Raw genomic sequence first — 23,383 nt, 5'->3', positions numbered from 1 at the left:
CTCCAGGCTGGGTGACAGAGCAAGACTCTGTCTCAAAAAAAAAAAAAAAAAAAAAACAAAAAAAAAAAAAAAAAAAAAAAAAAAAGAAGAGCCAGGCATAATGGTAGATACCTGTAATCCCAGCTAGTTGGGATGCTGAGACAGGAGGATTGCTTAAACCCAGGAGATAGAGGTTGCAGTGAGCCAAGATAGCACCATTGCACTCTAGCCTGGGCAACAGAGCGAGACTCCATCTCAAAAAAAAAAAAATCCAACTGAGCTCCTCGAAGCAAAAGGAGCTCTGAGAGATGAACCACAGGCTCCCGCAAGAACATAGGAAACATAAACACCTACAATCCGTCCAAGGAAGGTCAGCCCCATGTCAATGCTAGGCATGTCCTGTGGCCTGCCCTGTGCTGGTGGCAGCAAGCCACCACAAAGGGGTCTGGCTCTACAGGATGACTGCATCCACAGACAGGAGACCTCGCTGACGGTCATACCAAACACATAAGGCCACCTCTCAGTTTCATCTCTCACCCTCTTAATAATTTTTGAAAATCTTTCGATGCCTACTGGTTCTTTATGAGACCTCTGAGTGCCCACCGTGCACGCCCACCACTCAGTGCAGGCTGCAAAGCTGTGGGTAACAAGGAGCTAACAGAGCTTTAAAAGAACAGGTCCCTGCCCACAGCCACAGAGGAGTGAGTGCTGACCCGGCTGTGACACGGCGTATGCTCTCCCTGAACAAGCCACCTGCGCACACCTCGGGTTTTCCCTACTGGCCTCATTCTCTGTCAACCTATCGTAAATGCCAGCTTCTCCAGTGAAGAGTCACATCCCCATCCTGCCTCCCTCAAACCTGAGTCATCAGCCATCCGAGTCATCAGCCGGCCACACCACACCCACTGCAGCTGTGGAATCCAAGGCCAAGCACCTTGTCTGCTTGACTACCCGATTCCTGATATGCTGAAAGGTAAAGGAGCCCCCAAGAGCCCATTGCACAAGGTCTAGGCAACAGGACCCTTCCTTCAGCTTTGCATTTTACATAAAGGCAAGCCATGGAACATTTCTGTAAATTATTACTAAAAACAATTTCTGAATAATAGGCTTATAGGATTTTAATGAAATTAATCACAAACCTATGTTACAAAAGTTACCCATGTATCTTATTCTATGCTCAACAAGTAAACCTGACTGCCAACTTTTTCCTAATTTAGAAATACAGACAGAATGTTTAGTCCAGCATTTTCTACAAAGATCAAATTTCAAAAAACAGAAATTAGGGGTAAGAAAATGTACATGAGAGTGCTGTCTCACTCTGTCTGAAAATCTCCGTACCGTTTTTGAAGACTCTTCCGATCCCTCTGACCCCTTGGTAGCGGCTGCCCCGGTCCCCTTCCATGTACGGGAACACTCGCGCCTGATGCGTCCAGTAATAATCTTTAGACCCAAAGAAAAACACAGGGAATTCTCCAATCTCGTGCTTCATTTTCTGAATATTTGGGGGAACATTTTTGGGATGGCAAACTTCTGCCGGCCACCATCTATTATAAATATTAAAAACAGGATTCACAGACTCTTCAGAGAGAGCGATAATCATTTCAATACTAAGTACTGTAAAGCGAACACATGTGAACAGGAAAGACATGACAGCATACGATTCTATGTCTCACACCTGTAGTTCCCCAGTTTCACCCAAATGATATCCTGGAAGTGCAGCTTCTTCCCAGCCCTGCAGTCATTGCAGAACCAGCTGCCGTCAGGCATCTCAATGTTCAGGCAGTCAGGGTGGAAGGCCGCTGGGCAGGACTCACAGCACAGAAGGCTCCCCCCTGCAAGAGGAGGGTGAGGTGGCCAGGCTTAGCCCGTCTTCTATGGCTCAGTCCAGATGCAGTGCTTTACAGTCTACAGCTATTACAGCCTTAACTTTTAATCAGTCATTTAAAAACAGCAATCTGCACATTCATACAAAAGCAAATGTTATTTTCACCACAAATAACTTCCTGTATATTTGCAAAATGATTACAATTAATTTAGAAATACGGTGATATGCTATGAATGTGAAGACAGAGGACACTGTCCACATCCACGAGCACAGCACAGACAGGTACTGAGCCTGCCTTGCTCTGTGGCTCCCGGGAGTGAGAGGCGCGCGCGCTGCAGACGCTCCCAGGCCCTCACCTTTGGAGCACACGAAGCACCAGCTCACATTAACGTGGGCGTGGTGCCGCTTCCCCTTCCGAGCAGTGAAATGGGCCGTGCAGATGATGCTGTTGGAGGCGATCACTGAGCACCCCGCCGCCAGACAAGCATCCCCGCTGTGATAGGCAACAGGGCAGCGGACACACCGCATCATTTTACCTGAAGGCAAAGAAACACACCCTAAGGGCCCCAAACACTGACCCCAGTCACGGTGAAAACGGCGCTAAAAATTACTCAGCCTCTATACATTTGAAAAGTTAATGCTAAAATGAATTGGAGGTATTTGATTTAAAAAAAGGTTTCAGAACAAAGGTGCTTCAACAAAACAATGTTTGAGAAAATGGTCACACATCTAAAATGCCATACTTTAAAATAAAGTCAACCAGTGTTTCTCAGCCTGGGCCGTGCAGGCATCTGGGGCATACAGGCAACTGCCGTGGGCACTGTGCAGTGTTGAGCAGCATCCCTGGCCTCTACTCACTAGATGCTGGAAGCACATCCCCAAACACTGCCAAACGTCCCCCGGAGGACAAAATTGCCCCTGATAAAGAACCACTGGTGTCAAGAAGTACAGACAACCTGCCACTCTCATCCCACACACCTAACATTAGATAATCAAAATGTAACTTGATTTAAAGATGTTTTCTTTCTTTCTTTCTTTCTTTGAGACAGAGTCTCACTCTGTCACCAGGCGCCAGGCTGGAGTGCAGTGGCGTGATCTCTGCTCACTGCAACCTCCGCCTCCTGGGTTCAAGAAATTCTCCTGCCTCAGACTCCCAAGTAGGTGGAACTACAGGCACACGCCACTATACCCAGCTAATTTTTTGTATTTTTCAGTAGAGACAGGCTTTCACCATGTTGGCCTGGATGGTCTCAATCTCTTGACCTCGTGATCCGCCCACCTCGGCTTCCCAAAGTGCTGGGATTACAGGCATGAGCCACCATGCCCAACCGTTTTCTTATGTATAAACAGCCTTTAAAACCAGAGCAAACAGGCTGGGTGTGGTTGCTCACGCCGGTAATCCCAACACTTTGGGAGGCCCAGGTGGGAGGATTCTTTGAACCCAAGAGTTCAAGACCAGCCTGGGCAACACATCAGTGAGACCTCGTCTCTACAAAAAAAATTAACCAAATTAGCTTGGCATCCTGGTCCACACCTGTGGTCTCAGCTACTTGAGAGGCTCAGGTGGGAGGATCACGTGAGCATGGGAGGTCAAGGCTACAGTGAGCCATGATCACAATACTGCACTCTAGCCTGAGCAACAGAAGGAGATCCTGTCTCAAAAAAAAAGAAAAGAAAAGAGGTCAGGGCAGTGGCCTAGTAGTTCAAGACCAGTCTGGGCAACATGGTGAAACCTCATCTCTACAAAAAATACAAACACTGGCCAGGTGTGGTGGTATGTGCCTATAGTCCCAGCTACTCAAGAGGCTGAGGTGGGAGGACGCTTGAGCCCAGGAGGTCAGGGATGCGGTGAGCCGTGACCACACCACTGCACTCCAGCCTGGGTAACAGTGAGACCCATCTCTATAAAGACACAAAAGCCAGGACAAACAAAATCTATCAAAATGGTCCAAAGGTTGCCCCTCTCCTAAAATTAAGCATCTTTAGGGTAATATTTAGGATAGAAAGAAGGAGGGGGACAGGTCCTTTGTCAAAGGAAACCCAACCCAGCCCATGTCCAGTTAGCAATGGGAAACAAGGGTCAACTCAAGATAATACTCTTTGGTGACAATCCCAACAGCCCACCTTCCCAAGCACCCATGGGCCTTCGTCTGAACCCACAGCAAGGCTGCGCAGGTGCACCTGTACCTTTCGACGGCCTTGGGTTTGAAGGGTTGGAAGCGTGGCAGCTCACACAGCTGTGGAGAGGGCAGCGGAAACCTCGGCTCTCAAATACAGTCAGAGGGTATTTTCTCACACAAGCCTCGTGATAAAATTTTCCACACTGAGTTACCACACAGCGTTTAACATCTGTCTTGTTCTCTTTACACACGAAACATGAGTGAATCCCTAACAAACAGTTGAAGAAGGGGTGGAGAGAGAGGTGCAAAGAACAAGAATTAAATTGTAGTTCTGAGCCACTAAAATCAAGCAACTCCTCTTCAGAGGCAGCCATGTTGCTAAAACCTGGCCCTGTTTCCAACCTTGCTCACTAGTCCAAGCATTTTCCAGGAAAAAAACCCAGCCATCAAGGATTACCTTGCTGCGATCTGAACTCCAGCGTCACCTGAAATACAGGAGAATCTTACTAGGCAGCCTGGCTGGGAAGGCGAGTCTAGCTGGCAAGAAGCTTGAAGGAAGGGGCTGCTATGAAAAGAGGCCTTTCCTCCTTGAGAGCAGCTGGCCAGTCACGGAGCAATCCCTTGTGATTCTGGGCAGACAGATGCTGCCAGCAGTGAGGTGCTGCTTTGGGACTGCCGTGGCCTGGGAGACTCTCCAGGTGTCTTCCTGACCCAGGAAGGTTTCTGACAAGAGCTGAGAGACTCCTTGGGCCCTGAGCATAGGCAGGATGGGCCATGGCTGTGTAGCTGTCCTCTCATCGTCCTCAGACACCAGACTATGCCAGGCGACACCTGATGCAGTAACGGGGAGGCAGAACAGCAGCACTGACAACTCAGGGCAAGCTTGGAGCTGTTCTTTCTGCTGAAACTGAAGCTCAAACTGATGCTGTGTCTTCGTAAAGAACTCCACGTTCCTATGGACTTCAGTGTTCAGTGACCAACCAGGTTACCTGTACCCTTAATGCTGCTTTGCCTGAGTGATGGTGCTCTGTGGTGGCCTCCTCACACACAGGACAGGCTGAGGCCAGCCCATGGGATAAAAAGCCCATGACCTATCATCCCGCCACCCTGCCCACCACCTGATGTAAAGGTACCAAGGGGGCACATACGACTGAAATCAGAGCAAACCCTGCAGCCACTGAGAGGTGAGTACACCTGCCAGATGTGGGCTGCAATCTCCCGAGAGGGCTGGATGATGGGGATGGGAAGGGAGCTTTTCTGTGGGCGCCCCAGGGCAGGACTGTGTGCAGGGGGTTGCAGGAACAGGAGGCTGGCCAAGCTGCAGAGCTGCCCACCCATGGGAACTTGCCTGAGGCACACTCGCTGCAGGTGAACCTCCCTTCTGGCCTCCAGGAAAGCCCAAGACAGGTGAGGTGGAAAGCTCCACAGCAGGGTCCTTCACACAGCAGGAGGCTGCCTGGCTTCTCACACAGCTGCAGGGACAGAGCAGGCGGGTAAGCAGCGCCCAGCAGTCCCTTCCACACCTCTCTTACCACAAGGGAAGCCGACTGTTTCTGTCTCCAGTGGCAGAAAAAATCCCATTCTGCTACTCAAGGATATACAACCACATGCATGGGCAAATGTCTGGCCTGAACAGAAGGCACAAATTCAGCATCAGATGAAAACCAGATGGCTGCTACAGAAAGGGGCCAGTCCTCAGCAACAACAAAGGAAACAACAGGATTACAACCTTGAAGGATACATCCAAGATATTTCAAACCAGATTTGAAAATCAACAGAAACCAAAGGCACCCTAATCTGGACAGCAGGTGCCACACTGACTGCAGACAGCATTCACACTTCCTATGCATCGACTGCCTGGCATGGAACCTCCCACGCCACCTCCAGTTGACAGATGGGGCAGGACTGAAGCACGGAGAGTAGGTGGCGTGGTTGGGGTCCTGTGGGCACAACAGATCTAGTGATGGCCCCCTCAGCCCGCAGCCTGGCCTGTCCAGTGTGCATGTCATCAGTGAAGCTAAAACAGGCCTAGCACTTCACCTTTTGCGATAGGAACTCACTCTCTTTCTCTGTGTGTGTGTGTGTGTGTGTGTGTGTATGTGTGTGTATGTGTGTGTGTGTGTATTACATGATGTATACACAAATCTCATCCTACATGTGAATTATGGATGTTAACGGAAGCAACTTAAATCCAGGATTCCACTGGCAGTCAGTCTGACCCCTTCAAAACAGAGATCAGTGAGTGATGATGAGACTGGGGAAGGGATCTGGAGGGAAGACAGAAGACACTACAAACTCGCTCTGTGTACCGGGGCCCCAGTCAGACACCAGCACAGATGCAGCAGAACTGCCTTCCCCTCACCTGGCACACGTATTCCTTTTTGGCTGTCACTCCTCGCTCAGACTTTTTGGATGAGACAGACACTTCAGTTTGTGTTTCGTCTGCACTTTCGTATGGGGACTCCGAGGGCTCGTCTCCTGGGCTGTCCGAGACCTGGAGATGAAGGAGGCGGATGACAGTTCACTAGTCACAGAACACAGTGGGTGGCTACGCCCTGCAGGCTCATCCTGCCAGCCCCACCACCCACCAGTCTTTCTCAGCACTGGTCCTGTTCTGCCAGTGATTTCACAGTGGAACCATCAGCAACCAGTTTTTGTGATAATATAATCCGTCAATTAGACAGTGTAGAAAATTCAAAAATGGACTTTATTCTACCCAGTATTTAGCATATATATGCACATAAAAGGCATATTCCTTAAAATGAAGGAAGTGTTATGAACATCCAATTTGCTCTAATAGGTGAACTAAGACAGGCTTTGGGAACAAGAATCTTGACCCTTCTTACCGAGTCTGTTCAGGTTCTACTACTCTAAGGTGGGAGAAACATGCTAACACCAAACCAATGCGTGAAGGAACCATGGAGGAAGCAAGTGTCAGTGTAAGGCCTCATCAGGTGACCGTGCTGTCCAGCTGCTGCTGGGGCGGAGACCACGTGTCCTTTCAGAAGTATGTGCCTATTCAGGGGTGCGGAGTCGGGAGAGTCTTCTAGACTCACACCACAGGCTGACCATTCGGTTTCTCTTCTTCCTCCCATTGCCTATTTCTCCTGATATTTCACAGCTCACTTGTTCTCCCCACCAGAGAAGTGAGGTGGGCAAAGGCAAGGTAAAATCTGCCTACTTTATTCAGATCTGAGTCTAAGTAAAAGGCCTAGGATAAAGGCATGGAAGGACTCGCAGGTTTTATCTCTTCTGTCTCTGACTCTCCTTCATTTACTAGAAATCACTGAAGACCAGGCCGAAGCCTCACCCTCATGTACACAGCATTTCACCCTCACCTGACAAGCAACATCAATAAATGTTTCAATGAATAAACTAGAAAATCTTCTTGTCTGTCAAATCAAGTGTTTAAAAAATTTGGTTTTTATTTGATGTTAGGTAAGTAAGTGTTGAATACTGAATTTTGGAGATGAAACAGAGCAAAAGCATAAACTACATTTCCTGTACACCTTGATAATCACAAAAACAAGTAATTATGTTATCGACTTGCTGTTTGCCTATGAACACAAAATTAGAAATTGGAATTGGAATTGGGCCATATGGAAAAACAAAAGCCAACCCCACCAGGGAATCTGACCAATCCTGTAACCTCATCAACGAGCTTTTCCACATTTAGCTGACATTACAGAGAGCGGTGGAAGAAAAAATTAAAACAAACACAGAAGTGTTTGCTGACCTCATAGTAGTATTAGAGTGGGCTTTTTTTTCCCCAAGACGGAGTCCTGCTCTGTCACCAGGCTGGAGTACAATGGCATGATCTCAGCTCATTGCAACCTCCGCCTCCTGGGTTCAAGCGATTCTCCTGCCTCAGTCTCCTGAGTAGCTGGGATTACAGGCATGCGCCACCATGCCCAGGTAGTTTTGTATTTTTAGTAGAGACGGGGTTTAACCATGTTGGCCAGGCTGATCTCGAACTCCTGACCTCATGATCCGCCCACCTCGGCCTTCCAAAGTGCTGGGATTACAGGTATTAGCCACTGCGCCCGGCCAGAGTGGGCTTTTCCCAAGGGCTTTCATCAGCTCTGACTGGCGACTGTGGGTGGTGACAGTGGGTGGTGACAGGTGAGAGCCGCTCTTCTCTAATCACTAGATATGTCTCCTGACGGTACAAAGTCTAAAGAAAATGCAGCCTCTTAGCCTTGATTTCCTCACCTTTTCAGGGAAGATGGACTAGCAGCATGAACGCCAATCAGAGCCGTGCATATGTTAAGGCTCTGTCACTGTGAGGCTGCTGGGAGGGCCCTGCGAGGGCCGCAGCTCACATCCTGCTCTTTAACACCCACAAAGGGCCACTTGACGTGCTCTGAGTTTAAACCTCAAATTTAACATGCCCATCAGATACGGACAGGGTCTGCAGTGGGGGCCTGAGCACCTCTGATATGAGACTGGAGGGGGCGCCAGGGGAGAACAGGCATCAGGAAGCAGTAGCCACACTGTCTGGGGCCCCACTTAGATGTCACCCACACAGTTGTCCAAGCTGACCCATCTGATGGGGGAACCAAGGCCAGGAGAAAGAGGCCTTCCCCATGGCTCAGGGGAGAGAGTCCCGGCGCTATCCACCAACCCATGCTCTTCCCTTAACATGGTGGAACAAAAAGCTTTAAAAATGAGGGAAAAAAATGCATGGAGAGAAAGACAGAAAACACAAACCAGTCCTGGATCAGAGGAAGGAACAGCACCTTTTATTTAAGATTTACAGAAAAAGTTAGCACGTTTCCACTTGGAGAGATTTCCTAAATTAACAAAGTCTGTTTTGAGGAAATAAACACTGAATACATATTTTGAATGGAAATATATAAATGTTAACGACACACATGAGGCTCATTTCCTGACAGGGTCTGAGACCCACATACAGAATATCGACCTTACAATAGTACAGTCCATAACACAGATTGCAGAGATTCCGACTTTTTCCCACCACACCGCCTCCCAGCCACTGGACAGACAACTAGCCACAGTCGGGGAGGATCCAACGCTCTCGGCTCAGCAACCACCCGCAAGGAGAGCAAAGTACGAGGGCGTCCCACAGCGAGCCTTACTCCAGCCGCAGGCTCCACCTCCACGCATAGGTGACGTGACTCACTCGGAGAAGCCATTTGTGGAGGTGGCACATTCACCTGTACGGTCCCAACACAGTCCCAAATCTCAGTCTACAACATCTACGATCTATTCCATATCCAACGGGATGCATTTGGAAAGAGAACAGTGCAGGGACTGAGCGGACACAGATTCTGTCAAGAACTTTCCCGTTGCTTCCCGCATCCACCACAGCCACGCTGCAGCACTGAGCTCCGAGCAGCTTAGCTACTGACTTTTCAAAGTTTTCTTGAGTCTGAAAATACTTTCTCCACTCTCTACTCAGAATAAGATAGTACCAAGTTGCCTATTTGCCTTAGAAATACACTCCTTCAGGGCAGGGAATGCAGTCTCCTTGATCTATTACAGGGACTTTTCAAGATATTACCAAATATAATGGAACCTAGTGAACACATTCCAGCCAACTGCTAAAAGCACATGGCCCTTCAGGGTGACCTGTATGAGCCACAGTCAGATGCCACCTTCTGTGACTGCAAAGCAGTCCCCTACTCTTCAGAGTGGCGTCATACACATTGAGTTTTTAATTTTTTGACAAAGCAAATCCCTTCACAACTTGAATACGACATCATTTTTGAAATACAATTACAGACCTTGAACAATAAATATTTCTATAAACTGACATAATTTTCATGTTGAAGTGATGCTTTTGTAAAGAAGGAAGTTGATGAGGAGTGCCTCCACAGTGTTTGCATTTACAAATGACAACAGCCCTGTGCTCAGCAGATTTAATAAGTTTGAAATGAAGACTAATCTCAAACAGGTCTTCCAAGTTAACAGAACAGTAAAATGTTAAAGTGGAATTAAAATAGGTTTAAAACAAGTCACTCATCATCTAAAATACTATAGTTCGTAATAATTTTTACTAAAATGACTCTCTAGGTTACACAGACTAGAACCTTCCTGGCTACCCCTAAATTCTAGGGTCAGGGCTGGGGGTGAGTTGCTAAGAACAGAGGAAGTCTCCATTCACATAGCACTGCTGCACGCCACCGTCGTCTTCTAACCTGCACAGGCTTTTGTATAGCCACACAGCACCAAGCAGGTGGCAGGAGGGACTAAGTGTCACCTGTGGCCAGAATGAGACCAGGCGGCTGCTGCTCCCAATTCGAGGCCTGCCCTTGTCAAAGGTAAAAAGAGTCTAAAATATCCTCTCAACCCAACTCTGTCCCACCGTGTCCTGAGCAGCGGCCATCCCACAGGGAGTGTGCTGGGAAGGCGCCTGGTCTGGTCAGCTACAGGCAGCAGGTTGTGTACTGTCTATGAAGGACTTGAGAACAATGACAAAACTGCGCACAATACACCTGCTTCCACAGGCACAGGTGCTGAGCAAACCCCCCGTCAGCCGGACCAGGACCCACACCCTACCTCAGTCATTTCTTAAAAATACTATATGCCTGGATGGTTAGCATGCTTCAAAATATTACCAGAGAGTTATATGCAAAAAGGCCAACAACTAGAGGTAGGCTAGGAAAAACCATAAATGTGGACCTAACATGTAACCATGGAGTTCAAAGGCATCTAGCCAACAAGATGAGGCCTGTTGGGCTGCTGGAGAGACACGCTGTTGTGACAATGTCCCAAAAGAAGCAGGTCCCTTGCTCATCCAGTACAGGAATCAGACGAATATAATACAGATAATTTTATACCTGCTAATTATAGTCAATTTTACATCACTGCCAGGTAAATTAGTGGTAATTTCTAATGTTCTAGGTAAACCAATAAAAATGGTACCCAAAGGGATCAAAATCAATTTCGTTGACCAAAAGTCTTAGAATATGAGTCAGCGTATTTCTTTTAAAATAAGCAAAACCCACTGGGCGCGGTGGCTCACGCCTGTAAAATCAGCACTTTGGGAGCCTGAGGTGGACGGATCACGAGGTCAGGAGTTCGAGACCAGCCTGGCCAATATGTCAAAACCCCATCTCTACTAAAAATACAAAAATTAGCTAGGCGTGGTGGCAGGCACCTATAGTCCCAGCTACTCAGGAGGCTGAGGCAGGAGAATCGCTTGAACCCGGGAGGCGGAGGTTGCAGTGAGCTGAGATCGTGCCACTGTACTCCAATGTGGGCCACAGAGCAAGACTCTGTCTCAAAATAAATAAATAAATAAAATGAAATAAAATAAGCAAGACCCCCAAAATTCTAGAAGTTAACAAGAAGCCAGTAACAGCTTTGAGAGTATTTTGGGAAACCTTTTCTAATGATAGTTACTTCAATTTATCCAGCAAAAGACTATAATTTAGCTTTGTAATCTCAAAGACAAACCACAGGCGTTAGCAATTACTCTGTTTATAGATTTTTTAAAACGATGAACCAATTGATTTTAAAAGCATAAAATGCTACAATTTCACACTAGGTCAAAAGGGCTCTCACCTGGTCTGTGTACAAAAGTCTACCTGACCAGAGGAACCTTTGAAATGAATTAACAATTTAGAAGGGCTAGATATGTTAGAGAAGTGAGTTATGTTACAAGTCAAATGAAAAAGAAATAAAGCAAGCTTGCCAAAGTCATAACAACCTTATTTTTCCTCTACCGCTATAGGCAGGAGCCTCTCCGGTGAGGGGAATCTGTAGCTTTACAGCCCTCTGGGCACGTCTCAGGCCCAGACAAAGCAACTGACATTAGCCATCAGAGGAGCCCTGGCCAAGGCAACCCTTTCCACTCAACTGAATCAAACGAGCCAAGGACTCTTCCCTCATCTGGAAATGCTTATCCTGGCTTCCATGCTGGGACGCAAAGGAGGACAGAAGCACAACTGGCAGCCCTGCCAGCACAGGTGCCACCTACTCACATCAGGCATCTGGCAAGAGCCTCTCAGGGGCACTTCATTATCATCTTAACTTTACATACATCCACAGGCACTGTTTTTTTGGTTTTAGAACTAGATGCTAATTTATCATCTTAGTTTTCTTTTTTAAACATCTCTGTGACAGACTCAGCACTTGTTCTGCCAGCCTCACACGCATTTCCGGGCACAAACCTTGGGCATGCAAGACCAAGGCCAGGACCAGGGCAGCACAGAAGCGGCAAGCTTGTTCCCAACAGCATGGCTCTCATACAGCATCCTCCCTCCTTTCCTCTGGTGGGCTCAGCCGTTGACATCCCCAGCTACATGAACCTCTCCAAATGGCCATCTCTTCACCCCTACCCCCATCTTCTTCCTCAGTCCCTGGGCACCCCATTCTAAATCTCCCTAGGCTTCTGCGTGAACTACTTAAACAAAAATCACAAAATCAGGTCCCCCTAGACCTGTGGGGACCTCTCGGAGATCCTCTAAGCACCACTCCACCCACCCGAGAGGCAACAGGGGGACAGAGGAGCCCCCATCTCCCATCTAAGGACTCCACACATCACACACAGTCACCCTCTGCCTTTTACCATATGAGAGGCTGTGTGTCATGAAACCTCACTTACATTTCCTACTGGTTTTAGGAACCTTCTCTTAAGAACACTAGAGTTGTTTCCAGTTGGGAGATACAGGTGTTAAGAGATACACTGTATACTAAAGACAGCACCAAGATGCAACTACACCTAGAGTCAGAATGATTGAAAAAACACAACTGTTGCATGAACACTGAAGAAAGGCCCAAAGATGAATTGAGAGCAGGTGGGGCAATGTCAGAAGCAGAAACTAAAAGGCTTGATGGGCCAATAGCTCTCATATCAGTCTTAGAAAAACACTGCAGGATTTCCATTGCGAAGACGTACACTCCCTCAAGATGCTACCTATTACAATGGTGTACTTTCACTTTTAGAATAGCTACAATCTAAGCTTCTATATATTCTGACAAGTTTTCACCTCTTGTGAATGCCTCAAGTTTTATGCTAGAGAGCCACCTCCCCTTGCCAGGTACTGACATGGTGTGTGGAAGATGGTCTGAAGTGAGTCAAATGAGACTAAAATGGTTCCATGTATGTCAACCAAAATTCATCTCAACAACCAGCAATTCAAATGTCTTAAGGCTAGAATATACCATTGTTATTTTGAGGTTTTTATGAAATGAGGGAATTCATGTTGAATTAGTAGCATAATGAATTTCTGTACTCTTGGCCAGCCACTGGTCCTCCCTAAGTTCTTTTAAGCAACAGCCCTTTCCCCCACCTCCTTCAGGAAGCCAGGAGATGGCCCTTTCGGAAAACTCTGCTCCTCTATGATGAGCCCACTCCTGGCATCTGAAGTGAGACAATGCTGCCATATGTGGGACTGCCTCTCTCACTGCAGAGTGCTGAGTTCACTTGCCCCTGCCCACCTTCCCAGTGTCCCCAGGGAACAATGTCACCCCTAGCTGAAAAACACTGTCATTCCCATCCACATTCCCCCATATGTCCCTGGGTATTTAGCTGATGCCAATGTCATGCTCCTCTCTGGACACCACTGGGTCACTGGGAGGGTTTCACCTTCTCCATTATAGAGAGGGAGCTCCTATGCTTTGGCTGACTTCTAATGCGTCTATTGCTTATGGGCTAGCTGGCTGGCTACCCACTGAAAATTCATCATGCTGTAATTTCAAACGAAGTCCCTTAATTTTCGCCAAAAGCCTTTCAGGGTAGAGTCTTTACTTTGGGTGACTGCTTCTTGAACCAGCGCCATTTTTTTTTTCCACATCTTTAAATTTAGTGATTTTTTTTTTTTTTTGAGAATTTTAATTTTACTCTTGAGCTTTTTCCATCTCCTTTGGAGGCACATAGCTTAGATTGCTCCCAGGCCATCTTTGGGGATACATATCCTGCAACATTTGAGCAGAGCCAATAGAGCAACCCAACCAGCCCTCAGCCACACAGTCCAGGACCCTAAAGCGCCACACACAGATCCAGTGTTCTGCCACTTCTAGGTTTATTTCATCCTCACATGTATAATGCAGTCAAGAGGACCACTTTTCATGCCAAAGCAAAATGTATACTTCTGGATAAAAATAGAGTGATGGTGATTTTATCACTTTTATTATTATAACCATTACTGTCACAATACCAAACCACGGAGTCCTGGCCAGGCACCCTAAGTGTCTTACATGCGTTACATTACTTAATGGTTTACAACAAAAGTATTAGTCAGAAACGTTCATTAAAGATAAGACACAGCCAAAGAATCTGCTGGGAATGAACTGTGGGCCACTCACATGGCACTGTGAACACACACCTTCTGCTTCTACGAGCTGAAGGGCAAGTAAGCCTCTTCCTCGTCATGCAAAAATGCAGACACCTGGGGCAGGACACGAGGCTGCTCCCCAAGATTAAGACATTGAAACATGAGGGCTGATGCTCTACAGAAGCAAATGATGCAGCAGTTGGTGTAAATAACCTGATTACAGTATCTCCTTGGTCCAGGGCCTTGGATCAAAAGAGTTAAATGGTTCACAATGATACTGTAAATGGCATTTTTTCCTAAAAATTTACTGTATCTAATGTCATAATAAAACTGTTTAGTAAAAAAAGATAGAATCAAAACTCTTCTGCCTGTTATGTTGGAAATTAATGTAATATCTACAATACTGAATATATCTCATTGGCAATGAGAACAGCTGATGAGGACTCCTCCTAATGTGTGCTGTTTGTTTCTGAAGGTACCGACACTGACACTTTCCACAAAAATCCAGTGAGTTACAAACTAGAGGAGAAGCAACTCTAACAGGGCCACCCCTTCCGTGCAAGACGCTGCAGTTCTGGACAGTCCCTGACTGAAGGTCCTGCCTTTAAACTTGAAATCTACATTGACCACTGGAATATGAACGTGTTTCTATTATGAGATGAATGTGATTGATTAAATGGCCTTGATTAGGTATCTTACCTTGGTCTTAAAATTTGTTATCTGTTTTCTTCATTGTATGTGTTTATTAATACCAGTAAAAACAGATTATCACACATCTTCCATAAAATGATTGTGATAGAAATGTCACTGAGTGTGTACGATGATACACCACCTGCAGCAGCATCCTGGAATATTACATCATTCTAAGTGCAGTACAGGGCAGCTGGGTTCAAATCCAACTTGACTGGTGTGGGCTCCCACAAAAGCTGTTACCAGTGAAGGCGAAAAAAATAAGAATTTGCTCTACTAAAGGAATAAAAAATGAAGTTACAAAACACTTAAATCACATTAATTCCTTCACAGGCCTTTGTCATGCAAGTGTGTAATTTTAATCTATTCTCTTCCTCGGGGTGATGTAGTACCATGTAATAATTATTCCAATAAAAATTTTATTTGTCACATATACCTTTTTCAGAAGACTTTAAACCACAACATGACCTAACACGTTTTGAAATACCAACCCTCTGAAAGTACCTTATTTCAATCAAATGTGATGAAAGGGAGTAAATACAAACATGCAAAGGAGGTGTGACCCAAACGGGGGTGTGTCAGTGTGACTCTCAAACAGCAATCTTCACGGTCACCTAACTCGTATCAGAATCAGGCCTAACAGTAGACAGGGTATTTTTTATAACACTACACTTTGCCTCATATGCTAGCAGGCATTCAGCATTGGTAACATTACAAACATTTACTGTAGTTCAGTCGTGTTAATACATAATAGACAAGTTTATTTGTTCACCTAAAGTTGCTTTAACAGCATAATTCTATAAAAATGAACACTAATGGAAGATTTATCTAAACCATACAAAAGTAGCTTAATGGAAAAGGCCTAGTAATTTAAATGTGTTCATATAAGGAACATGATGCACACTATGGGATCTATGCATCACCTTCAAAATGTAGGAAGGTATATTAATTTCATATATGTATTATATAAATGTATTTAACAATCTATCAACTTCTGACATTCTAAACAATTAAAAATTAAATCTAATGATTATAAAATGCCTCATCTAAGTTTTCTCAAGGTCAGAACAACTGCCTAGGCCAGGGAGACTGAGCTCCACTGACTCGGGCAGGTCTCAACCCCTGCTACACTGGCCTCATGCATGACTAAATCAAAGCCTCCGATAAATGTGACGTAGGATCAGGAATAACAGACAAGACTTCAGCATGTTCTCACCATGTTCTCTCTATTGTACCTGACAGCAGTACTACGTGACAACTCAAGCATAAACTGGACCAAAATTATGATAACAGAACAACTCATTAAAAACTCTTTAAAGCAAAAATCTCAGCTTAAGTGAAAAATGTTTAATATTCTTCTTTGGAACTTTAAACAACCTTTCATTTAATTTTCTAGGATTTTAACCTGAACTTGGACAAGAAAGAAAGGAAAAAGGAAAAATAATTTGTATAAAATTTGCCTTTTCATATTTCAGTAAGCTCCTAAATGTTTCAGTAAATAATTCTTACTGCAATTTCTCAAGTGTGTCCAAACATAACAAATGCCTGGTTACCTACACGTATCAAGCTGTAAACCAGCCCCAGTCCCACCATCCATGAGCAGGTCTTGACCACTATCGAGTTGGTTTGAGTTACTGCAGAAAATCCCACTTGGAGAAATAGTCGCTATCTGCACCATCACTGAAGATTCAGGGTGGCAAGTCGCAGAGCTCTCTGAGCCCTCACAGGTTGCCCAGATCCCTGACCTTCCTGCATGAAAGCCCACCCTTCTCCAATGAGTGGAAACAACTGAGGCATATCCCTCCTGGGGACCATGGCAGAGACCTGGTCAGAAGTGCTGCCTGTCCATCCCTTGCCTCACTACCCTGTTGTTCCAAAAAGGCCCCCAGTTATCATCTCCTCTTAAATATGACAAAAACAGGACTCATGTCTACAATGAGAAAAACAGCATCACAGAGAACCAAATGACAAGAAATTAAAACTCCAAAGATCTAAGAAGGTAATCCCTAAAAATCAGGAAACCAAAACTACCTCTGAACAAAAAAGTGTCACACCTACATCCTGTGGCTATTTGTTTTGTTTTTGGCAACAGCAAAAAAGTTAGGTTTGATAATGAAGTCTAGGTGTCGTGTTATAATGATGGCAGGCAGCCATCATATATTCTGCAAGTCCAGAACACAGGAGTCATATTACAATGGTAGTTCTGACTCACCTCAACACTCAAGTAACTGAAAATGTGCCAGAATTTAAAGGACCAAAGTCATGAAATGGATGAGAACAAAGAAATCTTTGGCTTCCTCCATGAGCCTAGGTCTGGAAGCAACAGGAATCAGGTGTGGTGTGTGAGTCGCCCTCCACCCCACCCAGTATGTCAGCTCAACTGACACTGTGTCCTGTCAGAACCAACGCAGACTTACTTCCATGTGAACTCTTACAGTGTGAGGGCTACACAGAACAAAACATTCTTAAGACAGATTTTAAGAACTATGAAACTGCATTAAGACTGAAGTATATCTGTATAGGTACACACTGTGTGTGTGTGTATAAAAAGTGCTCAAATAAACTAACATAGTGCACTGTTTGTCCATTTCATGAATCTGAGATAGCCAAGAGGCCCTAAAGCACCTGCCCTGGCGGTGGGCACCAATGCTGTGCTTATGAAGTCTGAGCATTACTCACACTGCAGCGTGGGCAGCTAAATGGCCTTCATACCAATGCCATGGTTATCATTATTATTATTATTTTACCTCATTCTCAGTTAAGGATGCAGAAGGAGATGAACTTTTGCTAAACCCAAGAGCTGAAGATGCTGCCGTGGAAGCCCGATTTCGCTTCTTCAGTGGTTTGCATGCATCAGACAGATTTTTCGTTGCTGTAAAATAATTTTGGTTTGTAAAGTTTCAAATCATAAATCCTCAATCTTTTTACTGCTTTAAAATTACCCCTCAAATAATTGAAGTTCTAAAGATGAATCTTCTGAGTTCCTTTGTCCTTCTGGCTTAACTTATCATGGGAAAATCTGAACACAAACAAAAGCAGACAAACTGTACAATGAACCCCATGTCCTTGCTACCTGGCCCCAAAAAAACATCAACCTGGGGCCAGCATGGCTCCATCCACACCTGGTTCCATGTCCCTCTGCCAGATTATTCTGAAGCAAATCCAAGACATATCATTTCATCCATAAAAAGTTTAGCACAAATCTCTAAACATAAAGTCTTACATGTAACCACAATACCACTCTCATACTTAAAAGTAACAATGCTCTTATATCATCAGTCAGCGTTCAAATGTCCAATTGCTCACAAGTTTTTTTTTTCTAAAAGAGTCTGTTTAACTGATGTTTAAAAACCAGTCGAGCACCTCATGCAAAACAAGAAAAACAGAGCCATTTCCAATCTCCACTCACTCTCCTCCCCCAGGGTTTTGTTTTCCTTTCTAATTAACAGTTGGAGAAGGTATGACTTCTTCAATAAGGGAGCAAACAGATATTTCAAAAAGATAACTAAAAGGTAAAAGGAAGTGTGACTTCCCCTCTTATTGTTTTTAAAGTTATTAGTTTCTTTAGCATGTGAAATATAAATAACGCGTCCTAACAGTGAGCTTACATACACAGAGGGTCAGGGTACTAAAGGGTGACAGAATCTACAGTAGCAACTGGCACCATCAAGAAAGAACCCTGAAAACTTCTGGTTGAAACCACTTTTCTAGTAAAATTTTAAATTGAAAATAATAGAGCCAAGTAAAAAGTAACTTCAATAAAATTTAGCCAAATACTTCAAAACAACATACACATTAAAACAGTTTATTTTTCAACTGCGAAGAAGCTCCTTTCCTTTTTATTTGGTCCTAGCTAATTGTGGATCCCTCCCCTGCCCTGTTCCCCATCACCAGTCCCAGCCTTCCCCTTTCACACTCTCAGCCCACCCACCCAGCCCAGCCTGAGCACCCAGAAGCCAAGAAGGAAGGGGCGCTGACCACATTACCTGCCTGGCTCTTGAGCGAGGAGGCTGCCTCCATGGCCTTGTAAGAGCTTGTTCTGGCCGTTTTGTCAGTGATTGTGTCTCTCTATTTAAAAAAAAAAAAAAAAAGAAAAAAGAAAAAAAAGAAAAGAAAAAAAGAAAAAGAACAACAAAAGGAAAAGAAAGGAAAAAAAAATCTCCTCATGTGAATGAACACAGGTTGCTGAAAAGTTTCGTGGCAGAAACTCCTTCCTTTGGAAATGTGTTCCGCACACACAAGTCATCCGTGGTTGCCCAATTTCAGACATTTTTTCACAATCTGGACTGATCCTTTCTTCGCACCTCCCGCTCTCGCATCTGTCAGGAGGGCGAGGTGGGCGGGGCCACGCCAAGACCTGCTGCAGTCATGTGGTTAAGACACCTGATACGAGTTGTATTCAACATGCACCTAGACTCTCCACTGAACCCAAAGCAGAGCATGAACATGGGAAAAAAATCGATCCTTCTATTCAAGAGGCACCCAATCAAGTTAGACTCAGCCCTACTAAGTCAGGGCCAATATTACTAGTACACTACACTGAGGATTTCCACTTTTTAGACAAACTCCAGATACACCTAATATACAACGATCATCAGTAAAATATGTCACAAGTGAGAAAAGCAAAAAAAAAAAAAAAAAAAAAAGAGAGAGAGAGAGAGAGAGATAAAGATAAGGGATCATGAAGCTTTTATTAAGGGCTGAGAGTCCGAAGGGCGTGGCTGAAAATGCCCTGTCCCCACAGCACTAGAGCAGCGCTGCCCAGGGGAGACTTGCCACCCCAGGAGGCAGACTCCCTGCACTCATACCCAGTCTCACTCATCTGCCTGGAACCAGGGCTGGTGAGACAGGATGCAGTGGGGTGGGACGCAGAGGATCATGGACAAGGTGAAAGGTGAATGCCCAGCATGTCAGAAGTGCTCAATGCACACTGGGAGTCATATGTGATATGGCTCAGGTTTACAAAAACCAGATCCAAGGAGACACCACTACTTCTTTTTATCATGTGCTATCATCTCCTGAGATAAGAGCTAATAAAACATTACCAGCCACTTAATGTAAATTTGATATTTTGAGTGTCCAGGGTCACACATTTTTTTAGGTATATCGTTTACACAAATATTTCAAAGCAACCAGTTTCAGTATGATTGCCAGCAAAGGGCTGCTTTAATAGAAGGTAACCTGGCCAGGTGCAGTGGCTCACGCCTCTAATCCCAGCACTTTGGGAGGCCAAGGCAGGTGGATCACTTGCAGTCAGGAGTTTGAGACCAGCCTGACCAACATGGTGAAACCCCGTCTGTACTAAAAATGCAAAAAAATTAACCAGACATGGTGGCATGCACCTAAAATCCCAGCTACTTGGGAGGCTGAGGCAGGAGAATCGCTTGAATCCAGGATGTGGAGGTTACAGTGAGCGGGGATTGCACTCCAGCCTGGGTGACAAAGCAAGACTCCCTCTCAAAAAAAAATAAAAATAATAAAAATAAAATGGTGACCAGAGCAAATATTAAGTGCATGCTTCCTGGTAACTACAAACCTTAATAACTACAGGTGAATCTGACCTAGCTTACTGCTGAATACCTGATCACTCAACAACCTCACCTGATGGCAGGTGCCCCAGAAGAATGCTCTGTTGGCCAGAAAACTGGGCCAGGGCCTGCCTGCTCCTCTCAATTACAAATACAAATGTAAAGAAATATGATAGATGATACAGTGTCCACATATTTACAACTTAGCAATATGTGAGATTTATTTTCCATTCTTTGAAATAAAATTTAAAAAGCATTTTAATTTAGATCAGTGAAAGGATGAAGCTTTATTCAAAATTACAAATATACAACTACTCTGCCAAAACTAATTTTTTTTTTTTTTTGTCGTTGTTGAGACGGAGTCTCCCTCTGTCACCCAGGCTGGAGTGCAATGGTGCGATCTCAGCTCACTGCAACCTCCGCCCAGGTTCAAGTGACTCTCCTGCCTCAGCCTCCCAAGTAGCGGGAATTACAGGCACGTGCCACCATGCCCACCTAATTTTTGTATTATTAGTAGAGACGAGGTTTCATCATGTTGGCCAGGCTGGTCTCGAACTCCTGACCTCAGGTGATCTGCCCACCTCAGCCTCCCAAAGTGCTGGGATTACAAGCGTGGGCCACTGCGCCCGGCCAAAACTATCATCAAATTAAATAGAAATTCAAACAAAGTACAAAGTCAAGTCTCAGTTCATGAGAAAGTTAACTGGACATCTGAGACAGGTGAAATAAATGGTACTACTCCAGTAGGAAAAGGGCTCACGTCTTCTACAGGCATGGGCACCAGATGCTAAACAAAATAACCCAGGGCCTCTTTAGATATATGGACCTTGGTTGGTTTCACTCCCCTGCAGGTACCAGGCAAACACATCTGGCAGTAAGCAAGGACCTGGGGCTGGCTTTGTATCTATGCTGCCCTTTTCCTGCACAGCTTGTTTAGTATTCCCATTCAGTAAACAATACTGAATGGGAATACTAATGAATGAATTACTAATGAACTAAATGAGTCTATAAAATCTAGGTTCAATGCCTTTAATGAATTTTTGACTTTTTATTTATTGACATGTTAACACATTATCTCTAACGGACTTTCATGCCAGTTCATTACTTACACCCTGAATAATAAACCCTATAGATAGGTTATGGGTTTTTTTTTTTTTTTGGTTTTTAGTTTTATTTATTTTTTCTTGCTCTGTTTCCCAGGCTGGAGTACAGTGGCACAATCTCAGCTCATGGCAACCTCCCAGATTCAAATGATTCTCTTGCCTCAGCCTCCCTAGTAGCTGGGATTACAGGTGCACACCACCACGCCAGGATAATTTTTTGTATTTTTAGAGAAGGGGTGTCACCATGTTGGCCAAGCTGGTCTCAAACTCCTGACCTCAAGCGATCCACCTGCCTCAGCCTCCCAAAGTGCTGGGATTACAGACATGAGCCACCACACCTGGCCCAAGAAGTCATTTTTAATGACGGTTTTGTATAATCTAAAAAACAAGTATTACTCAAAGCATTTGGATGTCTGTTTTCTTGGAAAAGAACATATCATTGGTTTCTGTGATAATATCCCTAGCGGGTAAGAACTTGCTTTGTTAGGCAGCCTTTCTCAATGAGGTTGTGTGAGAAAAGCCAGCCTTCTGCTGAATAAGAGCCTGGGAGGAACTGAGTGCACCATCATCTGCATCTCATGTGTGCTCCCATGCAGGTGCAGGAAAATGGTGGCACCAAGAGTCACGCGACACACACTCTGATGGGTCAGGCAAACCTGGAACATAATTACCTTCCGAAGACTGTGCTTGTCCGTCCTGAGTCTTTTCCTGGGTGTGTCTTCAGCTTCAAGATCTTCTGTAGGGTCCTGTGTCCTCTTTGTGTGGTTTCTTTTTTTCCCATTTATGTTACCTTGGAATGGGAGATGGGGAAAACATACATGAAAACCACTCCAAAACCTGCCTTCGAAGCACTGTGAGAACCTACCCAGGGCATTCAAGATACAGATCCAGCCCATGATGGGTTTCCTGTAACCCTGCTGATTTCCAGGGCATTTGTCTTACAGATCAAATCTCTTTACAACAAAAAACTGGCAACTGTATTTAACCTTAGAGATTATATTAGCATTTGTCATAAATATGCATATATATGTACGTACACACACACACACACACACACATATTTTTTTTTATTTTGAGATGGAGTCTTGCTCTGTCACCCAGGCTGGAGTCCAGTGGCACGATCTTGGCTCACTGCACATTTGCCTCTCAGGTTCAAGCAATTCTCCTGCCCCAGCCTCCTGAGTAGGTAGGATTACAGACATGTACCACCATGCCCAGCTAATTTTTGTATTTTTAGTAAAGACGGGATTTCACCAAGTTGGTCAGGCTGGTCTCAAACTCCTGACCTCGTGATCTGCCCACCTTGGCCTCCCAGAGTGCTGGGATTACAGGCATGAGCCACCATGTTCGGCCTTATAATTATATTTTAATGTATTAAAGCATTAAATTTTAATATAGCACAGTATTTTGTTTTATTTATTTATTTATTTATTTTGGAGACAGAATTTTGCTCTTCTAGCCCAGGCTGGAGTGCACTGGAGCGATCTCGGCTCACTGCAACCTCTGCCTCCCGATAACCCAGTATTTCAAAAAAATCTTTTCCTCACTAATATTCAAAGATTTGTGGAATTTAAGTTGAACTTTAAAAAAAAATGTAACTTGCTGGTCAGGCGGGATGGCTCATGCCTGTAATCAATCCCAGCACTTTGGGAGGCTGAGGTGGGCAGATCATGAGGTCAGGAGATCAAGTACATCCTGGCTAACAAGGTGAAGTCATGTCTCTACTAAAAATACAAAAAATTAGCCAGGCATGGTGACATGCGCCTGTAGTCCCAGCTACTCAGGAGGCTGAAGCAGGAGAACTGCTTGAATCCAGAAGACGGAGGTTGCAGTGAGCCGAGATCACACCACTGCACTCCAGCCTGGGCAACAGAACAAGACTCGTCTCAGGAAA

The 23,383-nt window shown here is 45.0% G+C and overlaps 1 protein-coding gene across 5 annotated transcripts in view; it reads right to left on the bottom strand.

The window, feature by feature from the left end:
* Positions 1-23,383, bottom strand: part of NSD2 (nuclear receptor binding SET domain protein 2) — a 101,233-nt gene that overhangs the window by 22,529 nt on the left and 55,321 nt on the right. For 3 of the 5 annotated variants that reach the window (XM_017539008.2, XM_037742176.1, XM_017539010.2), the window contains 9 exons: positions 22,161-22,279; positions 18,845-18,926; positions 17,606-17,730; positions 6,287-6,418; positions 5,273-5,396; positions 3,992-4,192; positions 2,161-2,340; positions 1,655-1,811; positions 1,318-1,523 (listed from right to left, as the gene is read on the bottom strand). In XM_017539008.2, coding sequence (XP_017394497.1) covers positions 1,318-1,523; positions 1,655-1,811; positions 2,161-2,340; positions 3,992-4,192; positions 5,273-5,396; positions 6,287-6,418; positions 17,606-17,730; positions 18,845-18,926; positions 22,161-22,279 — 1,326 coding nt within the window. Of the gene's footprint in view, positions 1-1,317; positions 1,524-1,654; positions 1,812-2,160; positions 2,341-3,991; positions 4,193-5,272; positions 5,397-6,286; positions 6,419-13,897; positions 15,095-17,605; positions 17,731-18,844; positions 18,927-22,160; positions 22,280-23,383 lie in introns of those variants that run through there. The other 2 variants (XM_037742177.1, XM_017539014.2) reach the window with 2 other exon arrangements.

Source organism: Cebus imitator, unplaced genomic scaffold (genome assembly GCF_001604975.1).
Source record: "Cebus imitator isolate Cc_AM_T3 unplaced genomic scaffold, Cebus_imitator-1.0 Scaffold117, whole genome shotgun sequence".
Lineage (NCBI taxonomy): Eukaryota > Metazoa > Chordata > Mammalia > Primates > Cebidae > Cebus > Cebus imitator.
Note: the sequence above shows the minus strand (reverse complement) of the source record. Positions and strands in the feature narration are given on the sequence as shown.